Raw genomic sequence first — 19,682 nt, 5'->3', positions numbered from 1 at the left:
GACTAAGTCTAAGGGCTAATCTTATTTCGGGTTCGAGCAATCACTCACTCGACCATAAAGCCTACGGGCTACGTCACTTCGAGTTCGAGCAATCACTCACTCGGCCATAAAGCCCACGGGCTACATCACTTCGAGTTCGAGTAACACTCAATCGACTATAAAGCCTAAGGGCTATCCCAACTCGAGTTCGAGCAACCATTCTCACTCGTGGACTATCTACAAAGCCCAAGGGCTACCTTATTTCGAGTTCGAGTAAACACTCACTCGACTACTAAGCCTACGGGCTACATCACTTCGAGTTCAAGCAATCACTCATTCTGCTACTAAGCCTACATGCTACATTACTTCGAGTTCGAATAAGTAATCACTCGACTACTAAGCCTAAGGGCTAAACTTATTTCGAGTTTGAGCAATCACTCACTCGACCATAATGCCTACGGGCTACATCACTTCGAGTTCGAGCAATCACTCACTCGACCATAAAGCCCACGGGCTACATTACTTCGAGTTCGAGCAATCACCCACTCGACTACTAAGCCTAAGGGCTAATATTATTTCGAGTTCGAGCAATCACTCACTCGACCATAAAGACTACGGGCTATGTCACTTCGAGCTCGAGCAATCACTCACTCAACTATAAAGCCTAAGGGCTAATCTTATTTCTAGTTCGAGCAATCACTCACTCGACCCTAAAGCCTATGGGCCACGTCACTTCGAGTTCGAGCAATCACTCACTCGACCATAAAGCCCACGAGCTACATCACTTCGAGTTCGAGCAACACTCACTCGACTATAAAGCCTAAGGGCTATCCCAACTCGAGTTCGAGCAACCATTCTCACTCGGGGACTATCTACGAAGCCCAAGGGCTACCTTATTTCAAGTTCGAGTAAATACTCACTCTACTACTAAGCCTACGGGCTACATCACTTCGAGTTCAAGCAATCATTCATTCTGCTACTAAGCCTACATACTACATTACTTCGAGTTTGAATAAGCAATCACTCGACTACTAAGCCTAAGGGCTAAACTTATTTCGAGTTTGAGCAATCACTCACTCGACAATAATGCCTACGGGCTACATCACTTCGAGTTCGAGCAATCACTCACTCGACCATAAAGCCCACGGGCTACATTACTTCGAGTTCGAATAAGCGATCGCTCGACTATAAGCCTAAGGACTACTCTTACCTCGAGCTCGAGCTCGAGCTTGAGCTAACACTCACTCGGTTATAAAGACTACAAGGTCCGACTTCGATCAAATTGCCTAAGGCCTCAAACTTATGAAAATTTTCATAAGGCAAGAATGAAACAAAATCTTCACAGGGCAGAGAATAAAATAGAGACAAGTCAGGAAAGGATAAAGATCTTTATATATACATAAGAAGTATTTACAACGTCCCATCAGTACCCTACACAAAAACTCAAAATGGAAAAAACCCTAAGTTTCCTGGTTATCTCCGGGGGCCGTCTCTTCTCCATCGGCTTCAAGCTCTTTAGCCTTTTTTTCTCCTCGGTAAGATTAAAGCCTCGAGCAAGGATCTCCTCAAGGGTTTCCCTCTGAGATTGGCTCTTGGCAAGTTCAGCAACCCAATATGCTCGAGTTTGAGCGGTCTCGGCTGCCTTTTTTTCTTGAACTTGAGCGACTTCAGCATCAGCCCGATAGACGGCCACGAATGCATCCGCCTCGGCCTTAGCTTTTTCGGCTTCAGATTTGGCCTGGGCAAGTACGGAAGCCAACCGATCCTCGATATCCTCTATTTTTCTTCCTTGACCCGAGCTCTTCTCCTTCATGACTTGAAGTTGACTTTCGCCGGATGATAATTGGGCCCGAGCAGTTCTTTTTCTGTAGCAAGGCGGTCCTTACCTTATTTCCGCCCCAAAGTCTCTGCCCTTATCATATCGACCTCCTCACGAAGCAGCCCGATCACCTCAAGTTTTAGCTACAGCTGTGAGATCGAAATATGAACCATCGTTCCCGAATCGAGTCTATGAATTTTTAAGATTATCATTACCTGCTCGGTCAGGTCGGTCTGATCTTGGTATGCCTTGGCCAACTCGACTCGTAGATCTTTGATCTCTTCCTCTTTCTGCCCATTATGAAGTTTGAGGGCATTTCTCTCTTCTAAAAGCCCTCGGAAGTCGGCCTCACGTCGTCTCAGTTCCATTCGAGACTTAGAAAATTCTTCTTGATGAAGAGCTAAAGCCTATACAAAAAAGGAAAAATTTAGGCAGAAAATGGAAAGATATGACATCGACAAAGGGAATCGAGGCTTACCCCGATCGTTGAACCTCGAAGAAAAGACCCGACGCGTCACTCGGGCTGGCAGCATCCTCAATACCGGTAAACAAATCACAAAAGGGAGCATCCTCATGGGCCCCGTCTATCTCGAGGGTGCCCAAAGCTCAGGCTTCCCGAATCGCCCCTTCGGAGATATCAGGGAGAGTAGGCGAGTCACCGATTACTATTGCCCCAAGCAAGTCTCTTGGGGAGTTCACCTCAGTTCGAAGATGTCACGACCCCAAATTTCCCTCTATAGGATGTCGTGATGGCGCCTAGTCTCTAAGACTAGGTAAGCTTATCAATGCGGAATAACAATAGAAATATGAAATAAATAAATTTGCAAACTCACATAACAATAACTCCCAAAATCCGGTAGAAATAAGTCACAAAATTCTAAAAATTTATCCTCAATGTCTCTATATATCAGAGTCTAAAGAAAATAAGTAAACAACATAACAAGGATAGAAGGGGACTCCGGAATCGGCGAACGTTGGCAGATATACCTCGAAGTCTCCGTACACGGATAGTTCACTGATGTCTGGACTGGTAGGATGTACCTGGATCTGCACAAAAAGATGTGCAGAAGCGTAGTATGAGTACACCACAACGATACCCAGTAAGTGCCAAGCCTAACCTCGGTAGAGTACTGACGAGGTCAGGTCAAACCCTACTGGAATAATAAAAGCCAAGGTGAAATATTTAACAATATAATAAAAATGAAATGACAATGGAAATGAATCAAGTAAGTAGTATGTCACCAATTAACTACGCAAAATAATGGTAAATAATACCTCTTGGAAACAAAACAGAATTATTTTCAACTTTAAGAAAATCACAGCAATAATCAAAGGCAACTGCGGCCATAAATCAATATCAACAAGGACATTCCCGAGGTACCGCCTCGTAGTCCCAAATCATAAATAAATTCACAATATCTTATTTCCTTATATCACCGCGGGAACCTTCACATTTAATTTTAAAGAAAAATATTTTTTCCGAAATAGCATCTTGCGTTTTAGCCACCCTTATCACACCGCATGACTTCTAGTAGTTTCCCTACTAGCCACGTGTATCAAGCCACCCTTATCTCACTGCATGCGTTTAAACACCCAGACCTTATACCACCGCATGCGTATCAATATCACAATTTGTACCTCAAGTACCCAAATATTTCAATTTGCCAACATAAACAACATCAATAATATTTTCCACAACAGGGAGCTTCACTGCTCAATCACAATGAGTACAAAAATCTCACAAAATATTCAGGCATAAATAACTCAACAAAAATAATATTTCAAAATTTTTAATATGTTGCCTCCATACCAAATTTAGAATATCAAATACATCATGTTAATAATATTTAAATTAAATAAATTCCACCTTCAAATAATGCACAGAATAAAAGAAACCAAGTTTCAGCTAAACAAGTAAAAACAATTAGAAGGATGTTAAGCAAATTAAAGTATATAAATCAGATCAATGATGGAGAATATAACAAGATTTAATAATTTAATTAATATGCAACAATGATCTACACAATTTTAAAATATAATCTTTCATATTTAGCGCGTGTACACACTCGTCACCTCGTATACACGACTTTCATCACATTACAATTATCACATCAATACCAATCCTAAGGAAATTTTTCCAAACAAGGTTAGACAAGTCACTTACATCGACTTGCTCCAATTTAATCAAATGGTATGCCTTTTCCTCGATTTTCCGACTCCAATCGACTCGAATCTAGTCATAATAATTTGATACAGTCAACAAAAATTATAGAAATCAATTTTATAAGAAAATACTACATTTTCAATAAATTCGAAATTAGCTCAAAAATCGACCGCGGAGCCCACGTCTCGGAATCTGAGGAAAGTTAGGAAATCCGATAACCCATTCAATTATGAGTCCAACCATACCAGTTTCACTCAAATCCAACTCCGAATCGACACCGAAATCTCAAAAATTCATTTATATGAGAATTCTAAAAAAATTCCAAACTTCAATCTCAATACAGTAATTAAATGGTGAAAACAATGATATATTCGTGTATATTAACCAAATCTGAGTTAGAATCACTTACCCCAATATATTTCCTTGAAAATCTATCAAATATCGCCTATGCTCAAGCTCCAGTTTGTCAAAAATGGCGAATGAGATGAAGTCCCATTCTTTATAATTCTGCCAAGGTAGCCCTCGGTCCTGGGCCTCGATCGTGGCTTCGATCATGGCCCTCGAGCCTGGGCCTTCGATCATATCACTCGATCCTTGCCTTCGATCATGGCTCTCGAGCCTGCCTTCGATTATGGCCCTCGAGCCTGCCTTCGATCATGGCCCTCTAGCCTTCTTCGATCATGGCCCTCGAGATTTGCCTTCGATCCTCGGCTCTATTTTTGGTCTTCGTTTTGTTTTTTGGGCTCGACTTCTGGGCTCGATTTCTCACCAAAAGAAAATTTGCAGCAGCTGTTTAAGTCAAATTTTTGATCCGTTAACCATCTGCAACTCACCCGAGGCCCTTGGGACCTCAACCAAAAACATCAACAAGTCCTAAAACATCATACGAACTTATTTGCAACCTCAAATCACATCAAACAACGCTAAAATCACACCCCAATTCAAGCTTAATGAAACTTTAAAAATTTCAACTTCTACATTCGATGTCGAAACCTATCGAATCAAGTTCGATTGACCTCAAATTTTGCACACAAGTCATAAATGACATAACAGAGTTATGAAAATTTTCGGAACTGTATTCCGATCTCGATATCAAAAAGTCAACTCCCCGGTCAAACTTTCAAACTTAAATTCCTACTTTAGCCATTTCAAGCCTAATTTCGCTACGGACTTCCAAATAAAATTACGATCATGCTCCTAAGTCCAAAATCACCTTATAGAGCTATTGGAATTATCAAAATGCTATACTGGGGTCGTTTACACATAGGTTGACATCCAGTCAACCTTTTCAACTTAAGTTTTAAACTTTGGAACTAAGTGTTCCAATTCATTCTAAAAATCTCATCGGACCCAAACCAATTTTCCCAGCAAGTCATATAACAGTTATAAAGTACAGAATGAGCATTAAATAGAGGAATGAGGCTACAGCTTTTAAAACGACTGGCTGGGTCATTACATAAGAGCTTTAGGGCTGGCCCCTTCAGATATACCCACAGTTTGTTGACTTCGGTGGGAGGCATCCTCGATCTCCGATGACTCGGGGACTTTGCCCGAGTCCTTCTCCGATATCCCCTCAGTTTGAGATGGAGCCTCATGAACCGCCATCGACCCAGTTGCCTTTGGGGCATCAATGGTTTTCTTCACTCGGGCCACCAGTATGGACCCGTCATTTTCTTCTTCTTCTTCTTCGTCTCCATCCCTTAGACGCCGAACAGATTCTTAGGTAAAAAGGATGATGTTCTTCCTCGTCTTATGAGCTGCCCTCGTCTTAAGCTTTGGATCCTCGACAGTAGAGGCCATTTTTCTCTTGTTATCCTTCGCCGGTTTTGGAACCAGGGCTGAAGTCTCTTCCTCACCAGACAAGGGCCTCATGACAGCATCTTTGCCCAGGCCTACACACAAGAAAATTAGTTAAGTATAGTAAAGATATTTTGTTCGAATCATCGAAGGCATGGGAAAGTGGCTTACCATGATTTTTAGTCTCTATCGGTCCTTTGATAAGGCGCGCCACAAGCGCTCGGCATATGTAGAGATCGAAGCCAGGTCCCGTACCAAACTCTTAAGGTTAGGAATAGCACCGGGCATCCAAGCAACCGCTATATCACACAAAAGGATACCGGTGAGAAAGAAACAAAGGAGTAAAACAATAGGAGCTAATAGTAGAAATTATACTTACGCTCCATGTTCCACTCATCGGGAAACGACATCTTCTCGGCAGGGATTAAGTCAAAGGTCTTCACTCGAATGAACCTGCCCATCCAACCTCGATCCTTGTCCTTGTATATGCTCGAGAACAACACTTTGGTAGTCCGGCACTGTAGTATTATTAACCCACCTCGATAGAGGCAGGGGTTGTACAATCTAATGAGGTGGTCGAGGGTGAAAGGCATCCCCTCGACTTTATTCACGAAGAAGCGAATCAGAATAACGATCCTCCAAAAAGAAGGACGGATTTGGCCTAGGGTTACACTATATGGCGGTAAAACTCGATGACAACAGGGTCGAGAGGGATCAACGTGAAAGGGTAAGTATACACACTTTAAAACCATTTCACATGGGTAGTAATATCTTATTCGGGAGCCGGGATTATTTTATGTCCTCCCATTGAAATCTTTCCTTAACTGCTTAAGATGGCCCAAGGCTATCGAGCACATATATCTCGATACTGGCTCGCATCGACCAGGGACCGGCGAAGCTTTGTCGATCTTAAAATCGGAGGTAAGAACACACCCCCTGGGAACATACTCCTCAGGTCATAGCTCCACCGGTGTTTTGTCGCCGGCAGGCCGCGAAGAAGAAACTTTTTGTTTTTGAGAAACGGTTTTTGACGTTTTCGCTATTAGGATTTGAAGATTGAAGATAGAGTAAGATGACAAGATTTGGTGTTCTAAAGAGGGATTTTGCAGTAAAAACACAAATTTACAGATGAAGAACTTAGAAGATACGAAACGGAACTTAGAGAATTTGGAGATGTAAAAGTAAAAAATGGTAAAACTAGGGGCTATTTATAGGGTTGGCAATGTCGGTTCAGTGTCGACAATGGCCAACCATTGCCTGACATGCAATTAATGCCTTGGTAAACTAAAACGACGGGACAACTATCACGTACATCACGGTCAGGCTCGATGCAAACGTCAGTTTGTATCGAGTCATATCGCTTGAAAATCACGTCGTTTCTCGCCACATTCTTCCCGAGAAACGAGGAGACAATCTGTATACGGTCAAAATCGATTTCGACCTTCATATGATTAGTTAAGATTGGAACATGATGGACCGAAGGTTATCCTCGTAATATTAGGTATGAGATCCGAAGCCAGGTTACCGAGCTCAAATTTCTGAGACCGATCAAATACCGAACTCGAAGTCATTACCGAGCTCGAATCCAAATAGAACTATGATGTGAAGTGGCATTATCGAGCTTTAGAGCCAGAGACCTACCAATACCGAGCCCAAGTCAATACCAGGTCCCAAGTCAATATCGAGTCCGAGTTAATATCGGGCTCTTAATCTGGAAACCAACCAATACCAAGTCCGATCAAGATCGATTTATGGGACAAGAGCCATTACAGACGCACTCAGGAGAGAGAATCTCGGCTGGAATTTGGGAAAAGCTATTCTATCATAGGTTCCCCACTATATATTTTTAATTATATCCAAAGTAGAATCCCTCCACTATAAGAGAGATGACTATTATTTATGTAAGGATCCAACATTCAGGCATACATACACTCTTATATTCTGATATTACTATTGACAGAGAAATACAGTAGAGATTATCATCTTATGAGCTCTATACATTGATTCATCTTGCTAGTTCATAAAATCACTTTCTAATTCATTATTGGTTCGTATTTCTTTCTTTACAAGTCAATATTCGATATATTTCTACTTACTTTCCGATTTGCTCTAAGTTGTACCACGTATCCTTAGAACTACATATAAATTCAACTCTATCTGTTTTTCGGGTAAAAACAATTTGATTCACTCTTTGACTATCAGATTACCTGGATAGAAGGTTCCACACCATCGGGAAAGTAATTCCTCCCTGATTTCCTTTTGTACAGAGGTAAAATCGAGCCCACTGAATGACTCAATTTCCCGGTGAGTCAAACAGAGCAGGAACGTGACCGTAATGAATCGGAGTCAGCGAGGAACACCTCATATTGGGACTCGGGCAAAACACCTTCCCTCGGGGATATCGGAGCCATATCCTCCGGGTTTGGTTCGAGGATTGAGACTTCAAAGAGCATTACCAAACAGCTACACACGACTAATAAAGGGTCTCTTTGTCCGTGACCAACCGGATATTACGGCATGAAGCTCGGCCCTTATCGGTAGAATATCAATGATTAGCAAAACATGAGATTTTTACCTTTCTTGGAATTGTACTTAGGGTAAAACTCCCCTACTATATAAAGGGGAAAGCTTATTATTCATGTGACATATTGTGACACGCATATCAAGGCAATTTATTTCAATCCTCTTGGTTGTTCAAAGTTCTTATTTTTTTTTCTAAGTTCTTCATAAGTACAAGCTTGGAACCAAGGGTAGGTTCCTCATCAAGCCACCAACGGAGCTCGGAATCACCTTTATCGTTGGTTTCGTCCTTTATTACATCTTTCATTTGCTTAGTCTAACATCATTAATCACATGTTATCTATTTTAGGGTAAGCAGTTTGGCGCCCACCGTGGGGATAAGGATAATAGTGGCAATTTGATACAAATTTCCATAACACACTCTATTTTACACTTATTCTTTGAGATTTTTCATTTCACGTCAAATTAAAAATGTCAAACTGTCAATCTGCTCATTTGAACGTTGATGCTGAGTCTGGCCACCATGGCGAGAACTACAATGTGTTGCCCATTATTGACCTCAACGGAGTTCCAGTCGCGGACCCGATCGTTGCTAACTCACATGTGGCTATCGACACAAACTTGCCTACCGACCACGAAAATAGCATTCGCGGTGGAGCCCGATCGATAGCCCAGAATAAACACGACGGCGAAGGTGATGGGATCAATTTAAGGGTGATATTTGAAATATTGTAGGCTCAACATGCAGCCCAGTTGCAGAACCAAAGTTTCTCCCCCAACAGAGTTGAGCCCAAACCACCCCGGGAAAACACCCGTAGAAATAAACCAGTCACGGAAAGGCCGTGTGAAGAAGTTGAACCCGGGACCAACCCTGAGATAATAAAGATGCTAGAGGAATTGAAAAAGCGGGTGGAATCAGGAGAAAACAAAATCGAAGCCAACGACTAAAATGTGGAGACCTATAACTCCAAGGTTTATCAAATCCCAGGAGCGCCCTCGATATTGAAATGCATGGATTCCAAGAAATTTGTTCAAAAACCTTTCCCTTCGAGTGCAGCTCCGAAATCGATCCCAAAGAAGTTATGTATGCCCTAAATTCCAAAGTATAATGGGACCACAGATCCAAATGAATACATGGCCTCCTACACGTGTGCCATCAAAGGGAATGACTTAGAAGATGACGAAATCGAGTCGGTTCTGCTGAGAAAGTTCGGAGAAACCATGTCTAAAGGAGCAATGATATGGTATCACAACTTGCCCCATAATTCCATTGATTCGTTTGCTATGCTTGCAGATGCCTTCGTGAAAGCTCATGCCGGGGCCATCAAAGTTGAGACCAGAAAATCGGACCTCTTTAAAGTGAAACAAAGAGATAACAAAATGCTTAGGAATTCTTATCGAGGTTTCAAATGGAAAGAATGGACCCGCCCTCGGTTGCGAACGATTGGGTCGTTCAAGCATTCACTCAAGGACTCAACCCCTAAAGCTCCTTGGTTTCACAGCAGCTGAAACAGAATTTGATATAGTACCCGGTGGTAACTTGGGCTGACGTCCATAACAGGTACCAATCGAAAATTAGAGTCGAGGATGATCAGCTCGGGGCCCCCTCTAGGTCCATGTATCCCATCAGAACTAATGACAGGTCTAGAAGAGTCGTCAACCATGAACCAAGACCAAGCAGAGATCGGTATCAACCGTATAGCGGAGATCGAAGGGGCAGTGGATCCGGACGTAACCCTACGAGGAATGAAAAAAGAAGCAATCGAGGTCATAATAGCTAGGGGCTCATGAAATAAACGATTTCAACAGGACAATCGGGCCAGGGAGGCACCAAGACTATCGGAGTACAACTTCAGCGTCGATGATGCCGGTATCATGTCAGCCATCGGACACATCAAAGCTACCAAGTTTGCCCTCATATTTTTATAAATATCATATATGCTTTTAAAATATCATTCCGGCATCATCACCAATTTACAAGAGTCATACAAGTATTTTCTATTAACTTTCATAATTTTTAAAGCTTTAAAATTAATTTTCTTGTATTTAAATTATTTGAATATGTACTAATTACCCCTTTAAATTATTTTATGATGACTTAATCATCCAAATTTATTAATTGCATCCACATATATGTTTCATAATATCTTACCTCATTTTCATATAATTATACTTAAATTTTAAAGTTATTTACCCAATTTTGCAATAATAGTTTATATGATATGAATAATTACATTTTATTACATTATTTGTGACAAAATAGCATTTTTATATTTTATAATGACAAATTATTATTTTTAAGCATCTTACTACACAAATAAATATTTTTATTTGTTAATTACTTCTTAAAACTTATTTTTATAATTTTCGTGTATTTAAAAACTTCGGCCCAATGTTTGAGTTAATTTCGGACACAAAACCTAGCCCAATAAACCCAAGACCAAACGAGACAACCCTTTTAATGAACCTAGTCGCAACCCACTTCAAACGACCCGCCCCACCGGTTTAAAAATCTTGGCCGTTGATCTCCCAAAATCAACGGCCTATGATCACCCCTTCATTTTTATTTACTCGCCCCAACCCTAATCCTCACATTTCACTCTGCCCAGCCGCCCCCAAACGCTCTCCTCTCCTCTCACACCAAACCCTAACTATTATATCTCTAAACCTCTCCAAATCCGGCTCTAAAATGGAACCAATCACTTATTCACTTACCTATTTTGTGGTACTTCACTATTGTGCATACATCTGTGGTGTTACTTAGTTCTTGCCCTATTTTTGGCAAGCACTGCCTTTGAAATCAAGCCGGGTTGGCTTTGATCTTCAAGGATTCAGACTGTATTTCGTCTACATACACTCGTAAGGAGGCGATTCTCGCACTCCTGGTTTGATTTTCAATTGGTTGAATCCAACTAGGGTTTAATACCTCCATCTCCTTTACCGATTCTGATTGCATGAGATCTTTTTTAGAGCCCTCGGATCCCTCTTCACCTCGGGGATCAGCTATCCTCTTGGCCTCGACCTCGAGCCTCTTTGACTCTACGGCCTCGAAACATAGGTCGAAGCCTCGGGCATGTATTTCTTCGAGGGTCTCCCTCCGATAAAGCCGCCTCACATACTCAGCAATAGTCTTTAGGCAGGCCTCAACTGCTTCAATATCGGCCTTATATTGGGCCACCATCTCATCAGCATCAGCCGAGGTTTCTTCCAACTTGGACCTCGTTATTTCTAGCTCCTTTCCAAGGACATCCCGTTCAGCGATGGTCGAGCCCAGTTGAGCTTGGAGGTCCTCATTTTGTCGAGCCCGTACATCGGCCTTATTTTACCCGGAGTTGAACTTCCACCGAAGTCAGCCTGGCCTAGGCAGTCTCCTTCTCCGAGGCCAACAAGTCCATCTTGTTTTTCCACCCATCGGCCATCACGTGGATCTCATCCATCTCCTTGTGGAGTTGGTCGATCTGGTTGATCTTCTACTGGACCTGCGAAGTATTATTGTTAACCTCTGCAACGGGGCCTTCATTTCTAACTTCGAAAACCTTTACCTTTTCCACCAAGTGTGAATGCTCCTACCTTAAGGTCGATGCCTCTTTCTGAGCCACATCCAGCTCGGCATGGAGGTTCTTGCTGACCCCCTCTTACTTCTTACTAAGAAGCTTGTACATTTCCCTTTTATGGGCAAGCTCCTTGATCTCGAGCTCGACTTGATTGACTTCAACCCGATATTGGAGGAAACTCTCATGATGAAGTACCGGGGACTACAAAAAGACAAAGAAAATGTGAGAAACATCAAACATAGATAACTATATATAAAAGAAAGGAAACGATGCCTTACCCGGTTCAGCGCCTGCTGCGCCTCATTGAAAAGGCATGGATCGTTCACCACATTCATTTTTGTATGGTCCTACTCGGTCACTAGGCATCGGAGGTAGCTAGCTACCCCCACGGGAGCGGACAAAATGCGGGCATTTTCCGGGACGGTCAGTATAATCGACCTCTTACGGTTAGGGTCCACACTCGGAGCTGGGAACTGATTGACTAATTTCGGACTCGGGCTCGACCCACCAGCTTCCGAGGAAGTGTCTTTCTTCAGAACATCCAAGTCATTCAGACCGGAGAAGTCTTCCAAAGCAGATGAGTCCACTCCATCGGAAAAGGAGTGAATGGTATTCCCCCCCCCCGGTTGGATTTCTCCTTTATCGCTTTATAGGAGAGCGTCCCCGAGATCTTGATTACGCCGGGCGCTTCCTTTGGAGCAGAGCCGACATTCTGGGAAGTTTCACCCCAGATATCTGTGTCGGTCTTTTGAGCTTGAGGGGGGTCGATCTCGCGAGTCTTTCCCTCAGATGCATCCCAGTCCTCGGGATAGGTTGTCTCGTGCGTTACAAAAATAGATTCATCCTCCGGCTCGTCCCTAAGCCAAAGAAGGGAGTCAAAGTCAAACTCCCGGTAACTGGAGCCCCTCCTCGGCTTACGGAGCACCCGCTTCTTTGGTTTCTTTACGTCGAAACCTGGGGAGACCGAGGGTTTTATCTTCCTCTTATTTTTCCCCTCCGTGGTAACAAACTTAGGAAAACCTACAACAACAACAACAACAACAACAACAACAACAACAATAATAAAAGAAGAGGAGTTAGTAAAATAAAAGGTGAAGACATAGTGTTGGCTACTCGGAAAAAGGACATACCATGAGAACGGGTCTCCCATCGGTCCTTCGAAAGTCCGCGCCATGTGCGCTAGAAGTACGACATCTGAGTACAGATGCCCTTGATCCACTCCTTTAATGGGGGGACCGCATTCAGAACCCGGACAACAGCTGCACAACCACAAGCATGAATGAGAAGGCAAAAATGAAAGAAGAAGAATTTTTGATATTGAAAGAGGGAGTTGCACTTACGAGACGCATTCCACTTCTCAGGGAATGGAATGTATTCCGGGGGGATCAAATCCTCGGTCTTCACTCGGACAAAGCGTCCCTGCCAGCCCTAGTCTCAGTCTTCGTCTATACTGTAGAAGGGGGCCTTGCTGGCCCGACGAGTAAGCTTGATCACTGCCCCTCGAAACATCCGGGAACTATATAATCGAAGTAGGTGGTTGACCGTGAACCGACGAAATTAGGTCTTTTTCACGAAGTAGCCGAGGAGGGTCACAATCCTCCACAATGATGGGTGGATTTTCCAGATCCACACCTCGTACCTCTTACAAAAGTCTAGGATGATCGTCTCTATTAGGCCCAGTGTGAAGGGATAAATGTAAATACATAAGTACCCCTCCATGTGGGTAGTGATGGCGTACTCGATCCCAGGGACTACTACTTTATTGCCTTCCCAATTGCAATCCTTCCGAACTATGGGAAGAACATCCTTAGTCACGGAACATATGTACCTCGAGACTCCCTCACCTCGGTCCTGTTTGCGCGAGGGCTTCTCGACTATTAAGTCATCTGCAATTGAGCAGCCCCCGGGAATGAACGACTACAAGGGAGGCTCGGGGGGAGGTTCGTTAGCAGCCACAATGGGGGAGGCCATTTTGAGGAGGTAGACTTCCCCCCTCGTAGTCAAAGTGAGGAGCACCTCATATCGGGTCTCGAGCAAAACACCTGCCCTCGGGGATATCGGGGCCATATCCGCCGGGTCCGGTTCGAGGAGGTAGACTTGGGAGAGCATTACCAAATAGTTGCACACGACTAACAAAGGGTCGCGATGTTCGTGCTCAACCGGATATTACGGCGTGAATCTCGCCCCGTATCGGCAGAAAATCAGTAATTAGCGAAACATAAGATTTTTACCTTTCTTAGAATTGTACTTAGGGTAAAACTCCCCCTGCTATATAAAAGGGGAAAGCTTATTATTCATGTGACACATTGTAACACGCATATCAAGACAATTTATTTCAATCATCTTAGTTGTTCAAAGTTCTTATTTTTGTTCTTAAGTTCTTCATAAGTACAAGCTTGGAATCGAGGGCAAGTTCCTCACCAAGCCACCAACCGAGCTCGGAATCACCTTTATCATTGGTTTGGTCCTTTATTACGTCTTTCATTTTCTTAATCTAACATCATTAATCACTTGTATTGAATTAATCCATTTATCCTTAAAATCACAAATAAATTCAATTGTTATCCATTTTTTTTAGGGTAAACGCCTTTCTCTACAGGGATATAGAGGTATATGTCCATCAAAAGAGAATAAGTGTCACAAAAAATAGAGGAGAACTCGCTCCATGTAACAATTTATACAAGAACTGGGTTAGTGGAAGGAGGGGGTTTGTGTGTGTGTGTGTGTGTCGGAGACAGATTCGATAAGGAATAGGCCGAATTTTTTCTTTTATGGGCCAGATGGTGAGCCTGCTTATCAAAGTCCAAAGATCAATTTTTGGGTTGTAAAAGAATCATTTTTTCCTAGTTCATACTAGAGCAACCCAATGGGGAGGGAATAATATGCATCCTAAAATAATGTTCTTATGCTAGACTCATATCATAACTAGAGTAAAATTAGTTTGAAGAAAGTTGTGACTATATTACTAAATTTATGTTAATGACACAGTTACCCACAAAAATAAAACTATTTACCTTTACCTACCCATTTATTTTTCTACCCATCAAACTAATTACATTTCCTACCCATAGTAGTTTTGTGGGGAACTTTCTCTTTTTTCTCCAATACTTTTTTTTATTTCTATGCTTCTTTTCTTTTTTCCTTTTTTTCTTTATTTTCTCCTTTTATTTTTTCTCGTTTTCTTCTTATTCTTTTCTTTTTTTTCTTTTTCTATTCATTTATTTTTTCCCAAATCGTATTATTGTTATTTTTATCATAACTTATTTCACACTCAATCATGACTCCTTTATTTTTTTCCTTTTTTTTTAATTTTCCTTTATTTCTTGTTCCTTTTCTAATTCCATTTAACTCCCTTATTTTTTTTATTTCTTGTTCCTTTTCTAATTTCATTTAACTTCTTTAGTACACACTCGACCATTAGCAATAACACAATCAGTTATGGAGCAATAAAACATAATCTATGGCCACCAAATCTCTATATATACTAGTTAGAATAGAAATGATAATAAAATATTGAAAAATACAATAAAAGTATAAGTAGCAAAAAAGACTTGTAGTACCATACGATACTAATATGGTATACATTTGTACCAACAAAGTATATGATTACTCTAGAATATTGTTACAACTATCTACGACTATACTACTGTACCAAAATATTAAAGGATGTAATAAAAGTATGAGAAAATTACATACTCGCATTGCAAGCTAAATATTCGCAAAGCAACTTGCTCTTTCCATATACTAACAGGGTATATAGTTGTATGTGGTCGTTCCAACAATTGCTTATAACTATAAAAACTATTACATAATACACATAATTTATGTCCATCGGCACAAAAAAATTACAACACTTCAAATCATGTTCATATAAATAATTTCATAATAGAATTCTCTTAAAAATGCACCTAAAACAACCGAAAAAATATTCAAACTACCATATGATACCAATATGGCATATAACTATACCAACACGGTATACAATTTTACTTGTTAATTCCCGGCAACTATATGACTATACTACTATTACATAACACACATGCATAAAGAGAAAAATAAAAAAAAGTGTACCACATATTAATATAATAAAGTATTTCAAGATATTGTACTGTATTACTATTATTTTAAAAAAATCAAATAGTGTACTAATTATATGCAGCTAATACAACCAAAAAATGATTCAACTAGCATATGATACCAATATAGTATATATCTATACTAATAGGGTATATAGTTGTACGGGGTCGTTCCAACAACTACATATAACTATAAAAACTATTACATAATACACAAAATCTATGTCCATAGGTACAAGAAAATTCAACACAGCAAAATATGATCATATAAATCATTTCAGAATAGAATTCACTAAAAAATGCAGCTAAAACAACCAAAAAATATTTCAACTACCATATGATAAATATGACATATAATTATAACAATAGGGTATACATTTCTACTAATTAATTCTGGGAAACTATAGATGACTATACTATTATTACATAATACACATGCATAAAGAGAAAAATAAAAAAATAGTGTATCACATATTAATATAATAATATATTTTAAGATATTATACTATAATACTATTATATAAAACAAACGCATAAAGAAAAAATTAAAATGACTACATAATACACATGCATAAAGGAAAATTAAAAAAATTCAAGATATTGTATTATTCTACTATTACTAAAGAAAAATCAATTAGTGTATCAATTAAATATAATTAATACAACCAAAAAATATTCCAACTAGCATATGATACCGGTATAGTATATAGCTAAACCAACAGGGTATCCAATTGTACGCAAAGAGTTTAAAAATAATTTTTTTAATTCAATTATTAAACTGAAATAATATCAATTGTCAATAAGAATTTCAACAAATTCTAAAAGGACATAATTGTAAGAGTATACCGTTACATTATATAGTACACTATAATAGTATATAATTGGAATGAACTGTATACCAGAATGATATATAGTATATTATTTTGGTATACAGTACAAATTCTTCTTCTCCACTTCAACGCAATAAATTATACACTATTGAATTAACCAAAATAATTTATAATATGTTATTTTGGTATATAGAGGATTAGTTCATTCCTTCAAAAAAAATATTAGTAGTATACTATTGTAGTAAATTATATACTCTTGAATTAATTATTTTATATATATACAGTATATCATTTTGGTATACAATACAAATCTGTGAGTTGAACCCAAAATTTAAAAATTTACTCTAAAATCTCCACCAAATTGACTCGGAATATAGCCACATCCTCCAATTAACATTTCAAACATACCCGATCAGAATCGGATCAAAATAACTACAAACTTAGCAAACCCAATTTATGAGTTTCAAGTTCCAAGATCCTCCAATGACAGATTAATGTTTTGTAGAAGTCAGAAGTCTTGGAATTCAAGTCATAAAATAAAACAGAACGAAAAAAAGATTTGCATGCATTTTCAATTTGCCCCTCATGTTGGGTAAAAGCGTAAAGCAAATTAAAAGGGAAAAGGCAAGTGAATTTACGGGTAATAAGTTTAGATTGCCTAGGTAAGAGTTGTAATTAATTTCCAAATAGGCAAATCCGAGTAAATATTTTGGGAGTGATAGGCATTCAGTGTTATTTCCTCATTTAATTTAACTATGGATCCATGGAATTTAATAACAAACAAGCGGATAAGAGAATTAAATAACTCATTAAATATCTGTAAATGGATCTCGTGATTTAAGGGATGGGTTGTGGGTAGGCGGGTAATTTGTTTTGATCATTTAGGCAACTTATGTAATTATTTTAAAAATGGATAGAAACGATGAATATAAATTACCAACGTAGTCATCTTGTGTAGTTTCCTCAATATGATCACCCTCATTATATAGTAGTATGATCAATACGTAACACAATCCACTTTTATTCTTAGAATGTAAATGTCTTTGTCTGTAAGCTCTATCTCCTGTAGTGAACAAAAGAAAGAAAGAAAAAAAAAGGCAAAATATAAAATTGATTGCGTGAAAATTAATTGTATTCGTTAGTAAAAAATATATTATATATAAAGTATATAAATGTATAAAATATATATATAAATTATCGACTATTATTTTTGAAAGTAACTAAAAATTTACCTTAACTAAGCCGTAAATTTTGCCAAAAGTAATACTCCTAATAAGAGTTTGAAAAAGCGTCAACAGCAAACTAGTTTTTGCTAGTATAGAAAAGGCACGTGGAGAGCAAGGCAAGGGCCAAGGAGACAGGGGTGGCTGGGCAGCGCCGACGTAACAGAGGACATACGCAAAGCATTGGGAGTGAATCCTGCTAGTATTTGGTCGCAGCTGTTAATCTAAGATAGGTGCGCAGTACCAGAAGTTCGCATTTCTCAGTCTTCAAGGTAAAAGCATGTGCTTCACATAATTCACAACCACCCTAACTTTCATGTACCTATAGTAGTAAATTCAATATCTGAAATTTATGAATTTTTATAATATTTTAAATTATACAATATAATTAAGTTTATAGTCAAATATTTTCAAGTATATTGCTATAATATTTTTTAAGGAATCGAGAGTCTTTCGAAACAACCTCTCTACCTTCATAAGGTAGGGTTAAGGTCTACGTACACACTATCCTTTTCAAATCTGATTTATAAAATTACACTGAGTTTGTTATTGTTGTTGTCGTTCCTATAATATTCTTTAACAATCATGTTAGCACAATCGTCATGTTATTCATAAAAACAAAATCGTCATTAGGAAAGCAATAAAGATTAAGCCGCGACTTGGGTCAAGCAATAAAGATTAAGCTTCGTACGTGTATATGGGTAAAACTGAGCCCGCTGCATGACTCGACTTTCTGGTGAGCCAAGCGGAGCAGGAACATGACTGTAATCAATCGGAGTCGGAACGAAGAACCCCTTGCATCAGGGCTCGGGTAAACACCTGCCCCCGGGGATATCAGGGTCATATCCTTGAGGTCTGATTTAAGGGTTGAGACCTCGGAGAGCATTAATCAGCAGTTGCACACGATTAACAAAGGGCTGTGATATTCGTACCTAACCGGATTTTACGACGTGAATCTCAGCTCGTATCGACGGAAAATCAGTGATCGTCGAAACAGAAGATTTTTACCTTTTTTAGAATTGTACTTAGGGTAAAACTCTCTTACTGTATACAGGGGAAAGTTTATTTTTCATAAAATACATTGTAACACGCATATCAAGATAATATACTCTTATTTTCTCTGTTATTCAAAGTTCTTATTTTTATTCATCAGTTCTTCATTAGTGTGAGACCGAGATCAAAGACAAGTATTTCATTAAGTTGTTACTGAGTACGGGATCACTCCCCTTAATTGGTTTGACAATTTATTACGTCTTTTATTTGTTTAATCTTATATTTTTTATCATTTGTATTGAATTAATCAGCATATCCTTAAAATCACATATAAATTCAATTGTTATAATTTTTTTTTTAGAGCAGACAATGAATTTTAAAAAAAAATTCAACTGTATAAGAGTTATTCTAACCTACAAAATTTCCTAGCCATATAGGGAGTCAAACAGTCGAGGAAAATGCCATGAGATGACTTTCTTGGAAGCAAAAGGAATTGCAAACAAAAATGGAGAGTACTTTATACAAAATGTGACGTGTACAATCCAACCGTAAATTTTGTCCGGAGCTCCGAAATGGTTCACGTGTTGGGCTCTTCTTTGAAAGTCTCGAGGAGGGCGTGAGGGTGACTGATTTGATATTTTGTCCAATTGCCATACTTTCATTCACAAGCATCAGCTATTGCTCGTGACAACCACAATTTTGAAAAAAAAACGAATATGTCGTGAGA

At 39.4% G+C, this 19,682-nt stretch overlaps 1 protein-coding gene across 1 annotated transcript; it reads right to left on the bottom strand.

Annotated features, from left to right (window-relative positions):
* Positions 1-1,402: 1,402 nt before the first annotated feature.
* On the bottom strand, positions 1,403-5,567 carry LOC138908598 (uncharacterized). Its single transcript, XM_070199275.1, has 4 exons — positions 5,457-5,567; positions 2,786-2,845; positions 2,014-2,205; positions 1,403-1,717 (listed from the first exon to the last, which is right to left on the bottom strand). The coding sequence occupies exons 1-4, from the start codon at positions 5,565-5,567 to the stop codon at positions 1,403-1,405; spliced, it is 678 nt and encodes a 225-aa protein (XP_070055376.1).
* Positions 5,568-19,682: the final 14,115 nt, after the last annotated feature.

The sequence above is a fragment of the Nicotiana tomentosiformis genome, chromosome 3 (assembly GCF_000390325.3).
Source record: "Nicotiana tomentosiformis chromosome 3, ASM39032v3, whole genome shotgun sequence".
Taxonomy (NCBI): Eukaryota; Viridiplantae; Streptophyta; class Magnoliopsida; order Solanales; family Solanaceae; genus Nicotiana; species Nicotiana tomentosiformis.
This window is presented reverse-complemented; position numbering and strand designations above follow the sequence as displayed.

Coding starts and splice junctions, on each gene's coding strand:
- LOC138908598 (XM_070199275.1), bottom strand. CDS start 5,567: ATGGCGGTTCATGAGGCTCCATCTCAAACTGAGGGGATATCGGAGAAG. Junction 2,846..5,456: donor CCCACCGAAGTCAACAAACT/GTGGGTATATCT, acceptor CTTTTTGTGCAG/ATCCAGGTACATCCTACCAG. Junction 1,718..2,013: donor AGACCGACCTGACCGAGCAG/GTAATGATAATC, acceptor GTACTTGCCCAG/GCCAAATCTGAAGCCGAAAA.